Source organism: Osmerus eperlanus, chromosome 1 (genome assembly GCF_963692335.1).
Source record: "Osmerus eperlanus chromosome 1, fOsmEpe2.1, whole genome shotgun sequence".
NCBI lineage: Eukaryota > Metazoa > Chordata > Actinopteri > Osmeriformes > Osmeridae > Osmerus > Osmerus eperlanus.
This window is the reverse complement of record NC_085018.1, coordinates 4,106,880-4,123,621: the sequence shown is the minus strand read 5'-3', so window position 1 is coordinate 4,123,621 and position 16,742 is coordinate 4,106,880. Positions and strand designations below refer to the sequence as shown.

The window sequence follows — 16,742 nt, the reverse complement described above, 5'->3', positions numbered from 1 at the left end:
TTCGTACCCGCGAGCACAGTTCCAGGCAACATTTCTTGACATAAGCAAACAAATGGGGTGCTAGTTTACCCATTTGGGATTGGTTTCAAACTTAGCTCAACAACAAATATTCTATAAATAAAGCTAGTAGTATGAGCCAGATTCGTGAGTAGAAAAATATTGAGGGAGATAGTTTTGGATATGTTGACTTGAGTTACAGTAATAGAATAAAATAGATTGGACGAGCCAGGTACCTAATTGGAAATGCAATACAAGCAACATCCACCTGCCTCAAGACGGGGAGTGAGGGGTGAGGGCCTGCCTCAGTCGTGTGATGCCCAACGTGTGGGATGACATGATCCACCTGCCTCAAGACGGGGAGTGAGGGGTGAGGGCCTGCCTCAGTCGTGTGATGCCCAACGTGTGGGATGACATGATCCACCTGCCTCAAGACGGGGAGTGAGGGGTGAGGGCCTGCCTCAGTCGTGTGATGCCCAACGTGTGGGATGACATGATCCACCTGCCTCAAGACGGGGAGTGAGGGGTGAGGGCCTGCCTCAGTCGTGTGATGCCCAACGTGTGGGATGACATGATCCACCTGCCTCAAGACGGGGAGTGAGGGGTGAGGGCCTGCCTCAGTCGTGTGATGCCCAACGTGTGGGATGACATGATCCGCCTGTCCTCAAGGTAGCCTACATAAGACATTGCAGTTGACCAGGCCAACATTAAAGAGTAATTTGCCGTAATCAGTGCTATCGACTGCACACATGTTACAAATTGGGCACAATGGTTTGATTAATTAATTTTATGTAAATCGAGAAGGTTAGAACCTAATCAAATACCGGTTAATAATGTTCAATGTAGGGCTGTATGATATGACAGTATACCTTTTGGACGCCATAAACATTTATTCTGATGGATATTTTACTCGCAATATTTTATACGCTATAGTCTGGTTTGCAATTGTGGTCACAGAACTGTGTGACCCTTACCCGATGCATGCTCGAGTGACAACAAAAACCATGGAGGCCTCTCTGTGACCCGTAAAGCGAAACTCGTATGCTACAGTTGTATTTAGGTTTTTCTGTGTAATTGGAGCCAGCTATTTCCAAGAATTTCTCTTTACATCAGAGCATATCTATCAAACTTTTATGAGGCTGAGGTACATAGCTTAACATTCCCCTCATCTAGTTGCAGAAGGTTTGAGAGACCACACCACTTTTCACTTGCTAGCAATATCACTGCCTGCCGCCGCCAAGTTTAAGTCCGCTATCCAAATAAGTTATTTAAGTTTAGAGGAAGACCGGAAGTAAACTCCTCACCAAAGTTATGGCAAGCAGAACATATTTTAATTGCTTGTACTAAATAAAATAACAAATTATGTCATTAACCGGTTACCATTATTCAAATAAATGTTTGTGTTCCAGAACATAAACACTAAAAGGTTTTGTTTTTGTTCCTAACAAAAATGTCATAAAATTATTGTTCCTTGAACCGGTTCAAAGCCTGGAATTAGAATGATGTAAAACACTCAGTACCTTCCTACCTAGCTGCTGGAATGTTACCCTATATTACCCACAGCTAATCATTGATGTCACACACAAAAGTAGAGTTAGACAGAAAGCAAAATAACATAAGAGATGTGTGGTAAAAAAAAGACATTTGTGATGTCTAGTTGCTGTCCGAATTTTACACTACAGACTCAGCAGTCTGTTTATGGGTACACTACCCATTCGTGATTAGATATCAACTGAACAGCGCTTGAATGCACTGCTTATCAGAACACTGTTGCTTCATGGCTACAGTTTACCTTCATCACATGGATACTTCTAACAGGTGTGTCATGTTGCAAAGAACATATTATCACAAAAATTCTTCCACAAATATGACATTGAAAGAACCACCATATACCGTAGCATGCAATCCACAGACTTAATCTGAAACAGCGTTGTCACATTGGCTATGCTGAATAAACACTGAATAAACACTCTTAACATTTGATAAAAATTTGATTTCTGTATTTATTTTTGTGAAAATACTTTGTCTTATGTTTTATGTACAGACAGTGTTATATTTCATATATTATCTAAGCAAATTAAAGGGCCCCTACTCAAAACTTTTTTTCCGCTTATGTTTATCTTACCTAAAAAGTCTGACCTTGACTAAACTGACTGTATCCGAGTAAAGTTTCTCAATAGAAAGGTTTTTCTTGCATTAATCTACGGAAATTGGGGGCTGTCTGTTTATTAAGTAGACCAAGTATCAAAGCTGTTTAAAGGCAGGCTAGGTAATGTTGTTGAGAAGAACTTTTTGACATATTTTCTGAGATAAACTTCACATCCTGATAGCAACCAATACATCTAAAGGTTTGACAGTAAAATGAAATAAATCCGATATCTGTGGGCATTGCAGGACTCCAATAAACACAATTTAGACTACTTAAGGTGTTTACAAGTAAATAGTAACTTTCCATACCTTTGGGTCATGTAATACCACCGTTTCTCCAGTGGGGAACTGTAATCTTCTCTGCCAGTCATTCAATGTTGCTGATATCATGTAGGCATCCTGTCAATACAGACACATTTCGACATTTTGGAAAATCCCTAGTGCTTTTGCAATATGTCTGTGATTACCAACATACAGTAGCTTTGAGAACTGTATTTTTATAGATAGCAGAATCTGACACTGGGGTCACACAAGTAACTTACTTTTTGTTAAAGTTACACTACATGTAACATGTTCTACAAGTGCATGAATTGCTGTCTATTTGAACACTTTTTTGTACATGTACCTCCAGGATAAGGCTGATGTCCTCTGGGTAAGGTACGTAGGTAGTCTCTTTGTCGCCCTTATGGAACCAGGAGCATCGTCGTACCTCCAAGGGTGGCTGCTCCCAGTAGGCCGCGTGGCGCCTCCTCTCTTTCAGACGGACATCAAAACGCCTGCCCTCTGTGGCTACAATAACCTCCTCCTGCTCCCCTTCATCCACACTATTCTCCTTAACTGAAACATTATATTTGTCATTTTAACACACTGGGTCTAATAACACACAGTACAAACTTTTTTTGTAGACATAACGTGTAAATACCGATTCCCTTTTTAATCAGATAGTATTTCATTCTTACAGGGTTAAACAGTACATAAAATACATTTTACATGTTAGCACTATGTAAAGTAGCCATGTTTTGTCTTAGCCTTTACTGGTTTACTAGGTGTACACATTCAAATCCGATTAAAATATGGTTTTGGGAGTCCAACCTTGCCAAGGGGATAGGTTTGTTTTCAAATGTGGATGGGACATATTTTTTAATAACTGAGGATGCTGCCGTTCAATATAATGTGGGTGGGTCGAATTTGCAGTTTTCACAAAGAAACTTACGCCCCTGTTGGTTACAATTCTCAGAAGACGCAGATTTGGGTAAAGGGAGATTGCTCAGGAAGTATGACTGGATTGCTAGATCCAGTGGCTAGTCAGAACTGATCAAATTAGAGCACTTGCCTTCAATTTAGTTGCAAAATGTTTTAATGTTTTATTAAAAAGCTTTTTAACAACGTTTTTTAAAAGTCCTACAACCACTTCCATATTTTCCACATTATATAATATCCCAATGTTAATGAAAATGGCAATGGTGACAGTTGGTCAGTGTAATTTTAGAATCTAATTATTTATAAATTGTCATTATAATATATATTATTGGGTGTGCTTGCCTCTTTGGTAAGGCACAACCTATATTCTCTCTCATATATATTATTATTTATTAGTGTGTTTGCTGAAAGCAAAGACACTACTATTATACTGCATACTTTTTATTATTCCTCTTCCGTCCACTTTTTTTTCCACCTAACTACTTTCACACCGTTTAAGCTAGAAACACTGTTCAAACTTTATTTGATAGAGACTGACATGCTCTAGTGTGCTATGACTTTTGACACTGATAACTCTTAACAGTTTTAATGTTGCTGCAGCCCAAAGTGCCCCAAAAAATAATGGAATGGTTCAGAATGTTCATGTTCAAATACTGAGACTAGAAAATATTTTCCTATTGTGTTGTCATTAAGTACTTTAATTACTTTTTCTGACTTGAAGCCTTGAATTCTGGTGAGACTTTTTGTCCGACTTGAGACGGCGCCGAGGCTAGGTCACTGTGACGTATCCATCAAAGTACCGTGAGATCGATTCGAGAACTGCCGGCTGTGTAGCCGAGCTCATTTTCTTAAGAGCAACTGCACGGTTTCTAATGACAACACAGCTATTTCATGACTGGCCAGACTCACACACGACAACTTTGTATTTATTTTGACACCTTCAGTTTCGCCAATGCTCAAATCCGGAACAAACAGTACAATTTACTTAAATATTGGCCTTTGACAGATTGCGATAGCCTACTATTGTTGAAGAAAGGGTTTTAGTCCGCCTCTTCACTAACAGAAAGATTACGTTTAGTTGAGTTCTGGTTGTATTATCAATCTGCAGATTGGAGAGAGAGTTTAACATAACCCAATACATAAAATGACTGATATTTCAGTGCACTGGTTCGTACAAGTTCTAATGCAAAAACGATTAAATTCCTGACCATGCAGTTCGTTAGCGATAAAGGAAGCAAACAGCGCTTGATCGGCCATGACTGACGTCAACGCAGCAAACCACGAGAAGTAGGAATGTCCGACTTTACGGAGTGTTATAGAATTTTAGTACTTATAGGAATATAGTTACAATGTATGTGTTTTATAAGCAGTGATCTATGAGTTTCTTTGTTATAGACAGTGAATGTAGGAAACTGAGGCTTTGTGGAATGGTTCACTCTGTAGAATGGATGTAGCAGATTGTCTTAAGGTATTTACAATGTTGTTTTATGATACCTAACTAAGAGCCAGAGGTCTGGGGGTTGTGGGAGATTGTTGCGTTCTCGTGAGCTCAGTTGACCTGACCTCTTGGCCAAGGAGATGGCCAAGTCAGACATCCTGTTTGTTTTTCATTAATTATCTTCTGACTTACAGAGGTTGTGCTACATCAAAGGATTGGTCATTTGGCCTGGGGGGTTATATTAGGTGTGTTCGACATGGACTGACTTCATGCAGCGCCGCAGCTGGCTGCAGGCGGCTGACTTGAAACAGTGAATTCTGGTTAGACTTTTTGTCCGACTTGAGACGGCCCCGAGGCTAGGTCACTGTGACGTAGCCATCAAAGTACCGTGAGATCGATTCGAGAACTGCCGGCTGTGTAGCCGAGCGCATTTTCTCAAGAGCAACTGCACGGGTTCTAATGACGACACAGCTATTTCATGATTGGCCAGACTCACACACTACAACTTTGACGCGTGTTTTGTAATTATTCTGACACCTTCAGTTTTGCCAATGCTCAAATCCGGACTAAACTGTTTAATTGAATTAAAAATGTGTTGAATAAAGGGTTTTAGTCCGCCTCTTCACTAACGGAAAGACAAAGTTTAATTATAAATAAAGTAAAGTAAGCAAACAGCGCTTGCCAACCACGAGAAGCTGGAATGTCCGCCTTCACAGAGCCGTTTTTAATTCCTCCCTGACTGCAAGCGGCTACTCTCAACGGTCGTTTCATGCAGCCGCAGTTGATGTCGAACGCACCTATTGTCTTAACTGTCACTGACCAGTGCTAGCCAATCACAGAGACCACTGCATTGATGGATTGACCATCTATTCATAGTTTTCACTTGACGTCACATTCCAAGGGGCACGCCCCCTTGGAGGGCAAAAAAGACTTTCCGCTGCCCGCCACACATTATAAAGTCATACCTTTTCTTTGAGTCTGTTGCTTTTGTGTTGCCAAAATGCCGGATAGTTGTTGTTCTATCAGATGCAGTAATCGAAGAGGAGACAAGCCTCGGCTGTGTTTCTTTAGAATTCCGTCCGATAAAGAAAACCCAGAGAGGAGGAGATTGTGGATTTGTGCCATTAAATCTAACGTTACCTGTCTCCGGGGAGGGCAAACAATGCCAGCCGTCCAAATATACACGTATTTGCAGCTAACACTTCATCAAGCTCAAGTAAAGTTAAACACAAGAATATACAGGTATATGAATTATGGTATTTTTTTCCATAAAACACATCTTTATGTAATCGGATGGTTTGACATAGTTTGTTGTGTATCGAGGAGAACAACTACAGTGGTCGTAGTGAGTTAAAGTTAGCTAAATAGTTAGGGTTTTTAGGGTTAATAGGGTTTTTGTGTTAGACACAACTAAACTCAAAATGCATTTGGAGTTAGATGATTTGGAAATCCCTTTACACCGATATTCATCTGAATGTAAAACAAAGACAATGTGTGAGGCTTGTGTTAAGCCTTTTTCATACTCATTTGGTCCTTTGTTTTTATTTACGTTTTTCAGACCATCCCAACTTTTTTGGAATTGAGATTGTAATAAGTAAAAATTAAAGGAAAAGTTGACTTTCCGTTTGAATAGTTAGCAGTTGTTTAAGAGAGAGAGGGGTTAGCTAGTTAGTAGCTAATGATATCACAGTCATATATAAAAACCTTGCGGTTTTTAGGGGCAGAAATACGGCAGAGGTGATCCAAAGAAACGTGGGAAGGTAAATTTGCCGGCTTTTGCTGCGTCTCAACGGTGTGAGCTGCTATAGCCAGCAGCTTTCTGCCCTCCAGGTCACCGCGGATGTCACGTGACTGAAAACTGAATAAAGACCATCTGTTCTCAGTTCATATAAGGCAGTACATATCTGATTTTCTCTATCACTCTTGCGAACGATCTGTGACTTAGGTAGCACGTCCTTCGTAATGACTGATCACAAAGTACTTTGTTAATTCTATATTTGTACAAACTAAATAAATTGTATTGACACCGGCATTCTTGACTGATCGAATTACACAGGACCGCTAGAATTTTCCATTACAGGAGCCGTTTTTAACTCCTCCCCGACTGCAAGCGGCAACTTTCACCGGTCGTTTCATGCAGCCACAGTCGATGTTGAACGCACCTATAGTTTTTTCCTCGAGAGACATCATGGCTTGCAAACGACCGAAGCATGGCAGTTAGCCCCGTCTCTCTCCTCCTCATAGCATTTAAAGCTACAGACACAGAAACGGCACATCCTCAGGAAAGCTCATTGTGGGACTGCTTGTAGTGGCTGTAATTCTGCACCAAGGCTGAATTTGGGGAAAGAGACTTCAGATAGAGTATTAGGGGACCACTAAGTTCTAGATTAAAACATCCAAAAACAGCATGCCATGGGACCTTTAAATACTTTCATCACTTTTCTCACCTACATACTTTCACACTGGTTAAGCAAAAAAAAGCTAAGCTCTCAAATCCATTCAAACATCAATGTGTTCAACCTGATCAGCTGTTGACAGCTGTCAAACTCTTGATCAATGAAAGATTTTCTTTTCATCACCATATGTCTAACCTTTTCAAGCTATAGACCTATAAACACTGTTCAAACCTTATTGCATATCATTAAGTACTTGCATAACTTTTTCTCACCTACACACTGTCACACTGTTTAAGCAAAAAATTACTTCCCTAATTTAATTGATAAACTGTAGGGGTGTAACAATTCACTCAGCTCACGATTTGATACATATCACAATACTGGGTTCACGATAGGATACGTATCGAGATATGTTGAACCCCCTCCAAAAATTCAAGAATGTGCAATATTTCTGGATTTTATTTTTACTTCTGTTTGTTAAGTTTGTGTGTTAATTTGTTTGTCACTGAACAACAAAAATGATGTTTTACATGAAATTAGAAGACAGAACTTCAACCTTTAGCTGCGTGAGTTCTAAATATTTCCAACAGTACCCACAGTGTTAGTTATTTTTTAGTTAATTAATTATTAATTCGTTTTTGTCTATCGGAAAATATTCAATTGGAATGTTCGAAACCACATATTTGTGAATTCTATTGAAATTTGCGCTAAAATGTTACTGTAATAAAAAAACTCTGGCACACACAACGTCAAACACTTAGGGCCCTATTTAAACGATCTGAAACGCAAGGGCCCTATTTAAACGATCTGAAACGCAAGTATAAAACGCGAAACGCAAGTAACTTTGTGGGTAGAACTCCGGCGCTGTTGCTATTATACCGGCAGGACAAATGACTCTTGCGCCCGACACAAATCTAAAATGGGTTGGTCTGAAGTAGCTACATTACTCATAGGTGTGGTTTGGGCGTAACGTGCAATAAACCAATCAGGGCGTCATCTCACATTCCCTTTAAAAGTAGGCACGCTTGTTCCATGGTGAATTTGCCAGGCGCACGCCATGAGTGGTTCACAGCCGAGGAGACCGACGTACTCGTCAGGGCCGTAAAAGACAGAGAAGTGACATTGTATGGGGATGGGAGAAACCCACCCAAATTTGCTTTGTCCTTATATAGGCCCTACATGTGTCTTGCCACTATTGGTCAAACCGGTTTGATCCGTCATTACTGCAATTAGCCTGAATAATTTGGGTAAAAGTGTACGCAGTGGCGTAACTATAGGGAGTGCAGCTGCACTAGGGCCCGTGGCGAAAGGGGTCCCGTCCTCGATCTCATCGTAAAAGTGAGACAACCTGACCGGGCCCCTTGCTCCGCTCTAAACACCGTAAGTAGTAGCCTACATATGATCCAGTCCCATCAATTCGCAAACATTTCTCAATTATGGTGTCAGTTATTCATAATTATGAACTATCACCTGCCTAATAAACATTGGGCAGGTGCCCAACAAACAGTCAGTCTTAACAACAGCAAATAATTCATTTTTCCTCATTTTCTGAATTAAACAAATCTCGTTTTTATTAAGTAATATTGCCATCGAAAAATAGCAAGAATGTCTGGGTAATATTGTTGTCAAAGATTCCCGCCCAGACACACACGATTGTTCCCATCCTGTTGTTGGAATACCACAGTTGTTGTTGGGATACTACAGTTGTGTTGCATTTGCGTTTTGAAGCGAAGTAGGCAACCCATGCCCTTCAACCAAAAAGCATCAGGAACGAAAAGAGCTAAATGTAAGGGTGGCAAAGCTGTCAAAACTATCCTCATTTGGATTTGTGGCGAAGCGTGTTGAAGAGGACGCTACGTCTGACCCCCAGTCCGGCAACAGCAATGAGTGTGAAACTCAGCCACCAGGGTAGGCTAATTACATATTGTTTACTGTCTGGTATAGCCTAATTGAATGCATTTAGACATGGCTATTAAACGTCATAAAATGCACATATAGGCCTAGGCTAAGGCAGCAGCCAGGTTAGATATTGTAAACTATGTGCAGGAGGATGTAGTCGCAAAATAGCTAAAGCTAGATAGACTAAACGTAAGCTAGCATATATAGCCGACGTCGGCAAGACGTGTGCTATCTTGGTATTCACTAGCAATTTCCGGTTGCAGGCCTAATGAGTCGGACAGAGAGGATTGCAGTGAGTCAGTTGTGGTCAGTGATCGTCAAACCGAAGCAGGAGTTGCCAGTGATCAGGAGGACCATGTTGAGGAGATGCCAGTCAGTGCAGAACAGGATCAGACCAGAGCAAGAGCAGGAGGACTGTCTTGTTACCCCACAGACAGGGGGAGTTTTGATGAAAATATCTTGGATGCTCCATTAAAAAGATATATACTTACTACTGGCTCTTGCAAACCTAAAGGTCCTTTCCCTAGGAATCAATTCAATCGTTGCTTTTCAGAGTCATTTTATCACATCACAACAAAGACCGGTATCAAACTGCCCCATGGTTGGCTTTGCTACTCAACAAAATTGGATTGTGCCTACTGTGAACCGTGCTGGCTGTTTGGGGATCGCAGTTCACCTCATTATAACAACACGTGGGTGAAGGGGGTTAGAGACTGGAGGCATTTAGCAGAAAAAATGTCCAAAGTACTCAAAAAAACAGATGTAGACTTGCATAAAGCAGTGGAATTGCTGGATAATATTATTCAGATCTTATCTGACTACCGGGGTGCTTTTGACCAGGTCAAGGCTACAGCACAGACACTCGCAAACAAATGGGGGGCTAAAGATACAGTATATTTGAAAATTTACGAATAAAGAAGGTGAAGCGTCACTTTGACGAGCTCTCAGAAGATATGCGTTTGTCGGATGCAGAAACATATTTCAGAGTGCACATTTTCAATGCTAATCTTGACATCATAATCAGCCAGCTTTCCCAACAATTCAGTAGTATGCGAGCAACCTGTCATGTCTTTGATGCTTTACACCCCAGTACCCTTCAACTCGCAGGAGATGATGAGCTGTTTGGAAAGGCAAAAGTTTTGTCTGTCCACTATGACAGGGATATTGCGCCCACGTTTCCAGGGCAACTCCTATCATTCAGGTCCTGCTTTAAAGTAGCGATCTCTCAGCAGTCATCAGGGCAACAGATAGCAAAAATGAGGTGTGCACAGCTCTGGTATTGTTTCTTACAGTACCTGTGACCGTAGCCACAGCAGAGAGATCATTTTCTAAACTAAAGATGATTAAGACCTACTTAAGGAGCAGCATGGGGCAGGAGAGACTGAGTGGATTAGCTACCCTCTCCATCGAAAGCATCCGAGCCAGGGAGTTGAACATTTCTGAAATTATTGAGGAATTTGCTCAACGCAAGGCTCGTAGGATGCCATTCTAAACGGCATTTTATGTTTATTTCATACGAATAATGCTAGCCTACTTGAAATGTATTTTTTCGCTTCAATATTGTAATAAGAATAAGTAACTTTGCGCATAAGCCTAATATTGTTGGAGGAAGTTTTTTTGTTATTGGTTGCAGCAGATGAGGCGCTGACTGTGGATCTGCTGTCGAGTGTCTGTTCCCATAAATCCATGCAAATGTTAGTAATTCACAATTAGTTTGATTACCCCCTGAAGAAGATGTATTAATGTTTTCCCATGTGTTTGTCTATCTGCTCATTAAATACTGTTTCTCCGAAATAAGTTTGATCGATGAAATACTGTGTTCATTGGTGTTGTCATTAAAACATATTGTAGCAACCCTTAATTGTAGCCTACATCATAAGTACATTTCCCTGCGCATCGCTAAGCTCAACACTCAATAATTTCGCCTGACGATAGGTCGGTAAGGGGCCCGTTGGTGAGATCTGCACTCGGGCCCGCCAAGTCATTGTTACACCGCTGAGTGTACGCTAGATTTAGGCCTTTTTTTCACATCTTCACGATGACAATGATTTCCCTTATGTGGTAATATTTGGCCTTGTAATTATGTATGGTTTGCAAAAATGGGAACTGCTGCGTCTGTGTAGATGAGAGAAGCAAAGTGAATCCGTGTTATGCACACGCTACATTATGGACAAGCATGCACCAGGGAATGTTTGCGCCCGGAACTAGCCTCCTCTTTTCGCTGAACCGCCCCCGGGAGCGCAAGTTCATTCCCTGATTTACCGGCGTGCGTATGTGGAAGAGGTTGCGTGCTGTGCACGTGTGACACATGTGCAAGAGGTTACGTGTTGGTAGCTCAACCAGTAGGATAAAACGGATGGCATATCTAAAAGAGTATCGCCATGACCCCACGATATATTGTTCCACCCCGAATAAACTGACATGCTTTTTGGGAGAAAAAAAACGGAAATGGGTTTAAAGGCACAAATGTACTTACTTACCTGCTGCAAGCTACATTTCTAAGCTACCAATTCCATTCATACATCAATTATGTTCAAGCTGTCCATCTGTTTACTGCTGTAAAACTATATTTTAAATGTTGCATGCTTTAAAATCAATGGAAGTCAATTGCATTTACTCTTCATCACCCTTATTTTCTACTAATAATAATATATTTTATTTGTAATGCACTTTACATTTGAAGCAAATCTTCAAGTTATAGGCGTATGTGAATTCAAGATATCAAAACTAAATAGTTTCAACTGCTTTCAGCAAACACACAAATATTCTTCAGAAAATTTTACTTTTTTAGTTATAAGTGAGTTAGTGGAGACCGACTCAGTGAATAATTGAAGGATACCCGTGAGGTGGTTTTCCCAATGTGGAGAGTGTCACATGACCCCCCTACTAACAGTCTCTTTACAATTTAATATCACTCAATACTACACCAAAAACGTCTAGGATCGTCAGATTTCTTGCAGAAATAGTTTATTGATAATGTGAGCTCAGTTGGACAGTACTGTATTGCCATTCGCCTCAGTCAGGCTCTTTCACTGGCAGTCTTGATTCATTATTTACTGTCTCCCTGTACACCACCTTGCTTGGACCAATCATCACCTCCCATGGCTTCTCCTACCACTGCTACGCTGACGACACGCAGCTTTACCTGTCGTTCCCCCCGACTGATCCGGGGATCTCAGCTAGGATCGAGGCCTGCCTCACAGACATCTCCGCCTGGATGACCAAGCACCACCTCCAGCTGAACCTCGCCAAAACAGAACTCCTCATCATCCCGGCCAAACCCTCCATCTCTCATGATCTCTCAATCACCCTGGGATCTGCGACGGTGACCCCTTCATCCTCTGCCAGGAACCTCGGGGTGACCATGGATGATGAGCTCTCCCTCACAGCCCACATTGCTGCGGTCTCCCGGTCGTGTAGATTCACCCTCTACAACATCCGGAAGATCAGGAGATACCTGTCTGAGCATTCCACCCAGCTGCTAGTCCAAGCACTTGTCCTCTCAAAGTTGGACTACTGAAACTCGCTGCTCGCCGGTCTCCCAGCATGCACAACCCGCCCTCTCCAGAGGATTCAGAAGCCCGTCTGGTCTTCAATCTACCCAGACGCTCCCATGTTACCCCGCTCCTCATCTCCCTCCACTGGCTTCCCATCACGGCCCGTATCAGATTCAAGACCCTGGTACTGACCTTCCGATCAGTACTGCACCCGACTACATCAAGTCTATGCTCCAGCCTTACACCCCCACCCGCCACCTACGGTCTTCTTCTGACAACCGTCTGGTGGTCCCACCACTCAAGAGCGCCCGGTCCCAACACAAGCTCTTCTCCTGTCTGGCCCTCCAATGGTGGAATCAACTCCCCACCTCCATCAGAGACACTGACTGTCTCCCCACCTTCAAGAAAAGGCTTAAGACGCACTTATTCCGGGAGTACAACGCTACTTAGGAATGATTGGCTGGACCTGATGTTTCCTCCTGGATCACAATAACTCTTATTGGTTAATTGTAACTGACTTAATGTACTCGCTGTGAAATATATTTTTGTTGCTTGCTTTTTTCCACAGGTACACCATTGCACTTTTTGAGGTTCATGTTGTTTAATTGTAACTTGTTTAACAACATGCTCTTATGGTTCTTCCCTTTGGGACTTATTTGGTTTTCACAATGTATGCTTCATGTTTTGGCTGCCCGCAATGTTTTTGGGGTCTCATTGTTTATGATCATTGACCTTTTTGATTCACTTTTGTAATGCTCTCTTGGAAGTCGCTTTGGATAAAAGCATCTGCTAAATGAATAAATGTAAATGTAGTATTTTTAAGTGGCCGGGGAGAGGGAAGTCTGGGCCTCCCTGCTTAGGTTGCTGCCCCCGCGACCCAACCCCCGGACAAGCGGCAGATGACGACGACAACGTATTTTTAAGTGTAAATGAGCAGCAACAAATGTATGCTTTTTAATCTATGCAATCTTCCTACATAAGAATGAGTACTTATTTGAAATATACAGAAATATCAGTTAAGTACACCCATGAAAATGTTTGGATGTTTGATATTAGTTTTTAACAATTGGTTTGGAGGTATAGTAAAAAAGGAAAGAAAACTGCCCCAGCTGCACCTCACCTTTCCCCCAGAAATTGTATCCTCTGTAGTTATATTTAAAATTCCATATGATCGCTTTTATTTTACTCCACCCCTTTCCCCATTTTTTATTTTAGGATTGTTTTGATGTTGTCAAACTATTAACACAATAACAGTAGAGACCAGTGACCAGACAAGTCTTCCCTACATCCATTTTCAAATACAAAATAAACCACCTTGTGCCAAATTCCAAATTCCAACAGATGAGGCAACGAGTTTAGAGGTTGCTGCTGTTTCAATGCATGATTGTGGAGTTGGCGACCTTTGGGATTAGTAAATATATTTCCATTTATCCTGCTTAATTAGGTACAGTGCACCACGATGCATTGCAAGAATCCTGCACCTACCGTGACAAAATGCTTCTTCGAGTCTCTGGGAGTCCACCACACTGAATGGTATCCATGAGTCCTTAGAGTCTGCCTGCTGGCAGTAGAACCAATGGTGTTGCACTGGCTCATAGATTAATGCTGCACCATCCATGGCAACAAAGCAATAAACTAGAAAAGGGTAGAAAGGGTTGGAATTACAGTGGAATTAGGTTGAGTATTGTAGATGTAGTCATCTGAATGGTTAAGGTTATATTTTTCCTAAAGGAACTTCATTGGTAATGACATACGGTCTACGTTTAATGACATAATGCATTTTAAGGAATCATACTGAAAGAACTTAATATGACTCACAACTCACGAGTATGTACTTTTAAGAAATACAGTATGTTGGTAGTGGTAGTAGTTCACTTAACTTCTAACTACAGTACCCTTTCTGAAGATGTTGTAGAGACTTGCCAGCACGAGCGACCCAGTGATCAGTTGCTCTCAGATGTTCCTTAGGACCCCTTTACTTTTGTTAAATATTACCTCAAAAGTGATTACACGTCAACAAGGTTCATGTTTGAGTGATGCCCTATTTCATTGTCCTTCAGACAGCACAGCTAACTTTATTTATTCAACTCATGAAAATTGAGTCAGACTATTTGGCTACTTTTGTTTCCACGATATGCTATTCTTTTCCACTTTATATGCCCAAATTATGTGGCTGTTGCTGTGTAAAAATAAGACATTTTTGTATAGTTGAAGCTGTTTATTCATGAACATAGTCCCAGGGTAGATGCAGTTAAAGAGTATCAATGAGAGGGTGACAATAAAAACCTTTCATGGGTAGAATAACAGATTGGGCACATGTTCACCAAACAGCAGAAGAGTGTTAAGAAGAGCAAAATACTGCTAGTGCTGAGGCATCAAACCGACACTGGGAGTATACAGTAGGCTGTATCTTTGTATATTAAACAGCACAAACAATGTAAGATTCAGTAGGAAGTAGGATTCAGATATATTTATGAAACGTAATTACCTTTACACAGCTTTAGGCATAAAATTAGTGTGCCTGTCACAAAATCAGTTGTTAAAATGACAGAGAATTAATCCAAAAATGTTTCAAATAGGATCTTGAAATGGTAACGAAACATAGTTTCATGACATTGCATCCAAGTTACTTTCCATTTATGGTGCTAAGAGCTTATCTCAACCATTGTGATGTTTTCAATTTTATGGTCTCATGCCAATGACATCATCAGGGTCAACGGTCAGTTTCCACAGCCACAAAGTTGTGGGGAAATACCTACAGTACATAACAACACTGACATTAGATTTTGATAACAAACAGATATTTGACAAGACAAAAAACATATATATAATGAAAGCAGTGTAGCAAAAACCTATACTACTACCAGCAAAATGGATCCACAATAACCTGCAATATTCTACTGTAAAAAGCTTTGGTTGAAAGGCTGAAGATTTAACATTTTATGACAGTTTTACAAGTTAAGTAGGCCTTATAACTATTACATATTTTATATCCATATGTACAGTATTGAATGTGCATGGCAATTGGCAGATTTTCTTACAAATGTTCTTGTCCTTTAGCACACAGTGTTGCAATCCTGAAACACACTGTTGTACAACATGAACCACTAAAAGATAGCTTACCCTACATAGATTTCATGGGCAAAGTTCCCTGGTCAACAAACATAATTTAAATAAATGTTTAACAGGTCATATAGACAATGTAAAGAAAGACTCAGTACACGGATACCCCTTTACCCCTTTTTGTCTTTCTTATTGTCCTTTGCACCATCTTAGACAACCAACCAACCTGAACCTTGGGGGGTTTAGGTTGGTTGAGGGGCATTTCTATAGACGTATGTGAAGCCCTCTGTGACAATGCTTGTAAAAAGGGCTATACAAATACATTTGATTTGATTAGGTGAGGTCCAAAGTGCTGGGGCACTTTGTTCACTTAAGTATTATGAGTATGGACGTCTTCAGCCCCACTACACTGTATTAGACTGAACTGACAACAGTGTCATAATGATATAAGGTGACACAAATTGACTGACCGAATACAGAACAAAATACTGTAATTGTACAACATGTTCTTCTAAGAAGAAGAATTTGAAGGCCGTCAATGTATGACCTGGCACGGGCAATACCCGTTTTAAGGAAAAGATAATTCAAGCTTAGGTGTCTGACAACACATATCATATTTTAATCATCTACATAATGTTTTAGAGGCGTTTGCCGTGGCCTCTGTTGATTGACAGGATTTATTTTATGGTGTCTCTCCGGCCTTCAATTAGTGAAGCTGGTTAAACTAGCTCCTGTGCCCCGTCACTATGAGAATGACTTGAATGTCAGATTACTTGTACTGTATGTTTTGTCTACATAGGTTTGGGAGAAATTTGCTAAGCATGTCCATGAACAATATTTAGAAATTTGCTGTTTGTAATTTTGTTTCAGTGTATTTATTTATTTGTGTTAGTGTGGTGCTGTTGCCTTCCTGGTGATTGTGAAATAAAGACTAAAGATTTGTGCTTTCCTTCTTTTCCAAAACCACAATTCAAGTAAAGATCACCAATCAAATAATCAAGCACATCTAATAGGGGTGTGACGATACACTCAGATCATGAGATGAGACTATACACGATATTTGGTTCACGAGAATGAGACACCATGATATTTTACCCTATTTGT

General features: G+C 40.8%; 1 protein-coding gene across 2 annotated transcripts in view; it reads right to left on the bottom strand.

Annotated features, from left to right (window-relative positions):
- ddhd2 (DDHD domain containing 2) overlaps nt 1-15,236 on the bottom strand; it is a 36,235-nt gene extending 20,999 nt beyond the window's left edge. For both annotated transcript variants that reach the window (XM_062451526.1, XM_062451607.1), the window contains exons 1-4: nt 15,064-15,236; nt 14,061-14,210; nt 2,771-2,982; nt 2,455-2,544 (exon numbers count right to left, since the gene is read on the bottom strand). In XM_062451526.1, coding sequence (XP_062307510.1) covers nt 2,455-2,544; nt 2,771-2,982; nt 14,061-14,193 — 435 coding nt within the window. In that variant the 5' untranslated portion in view covers nt 14,194-14,210; nt 15,064-15,236. The remainder of the gene's footprint in view (nt 1-2,454; nt 2,545-2,770; nt 2,983-14,060; nt 14,211-15,063) is intronic.
- Nucleotides 15,237-16,742: the final 1,506 nt, after the last annotated feature.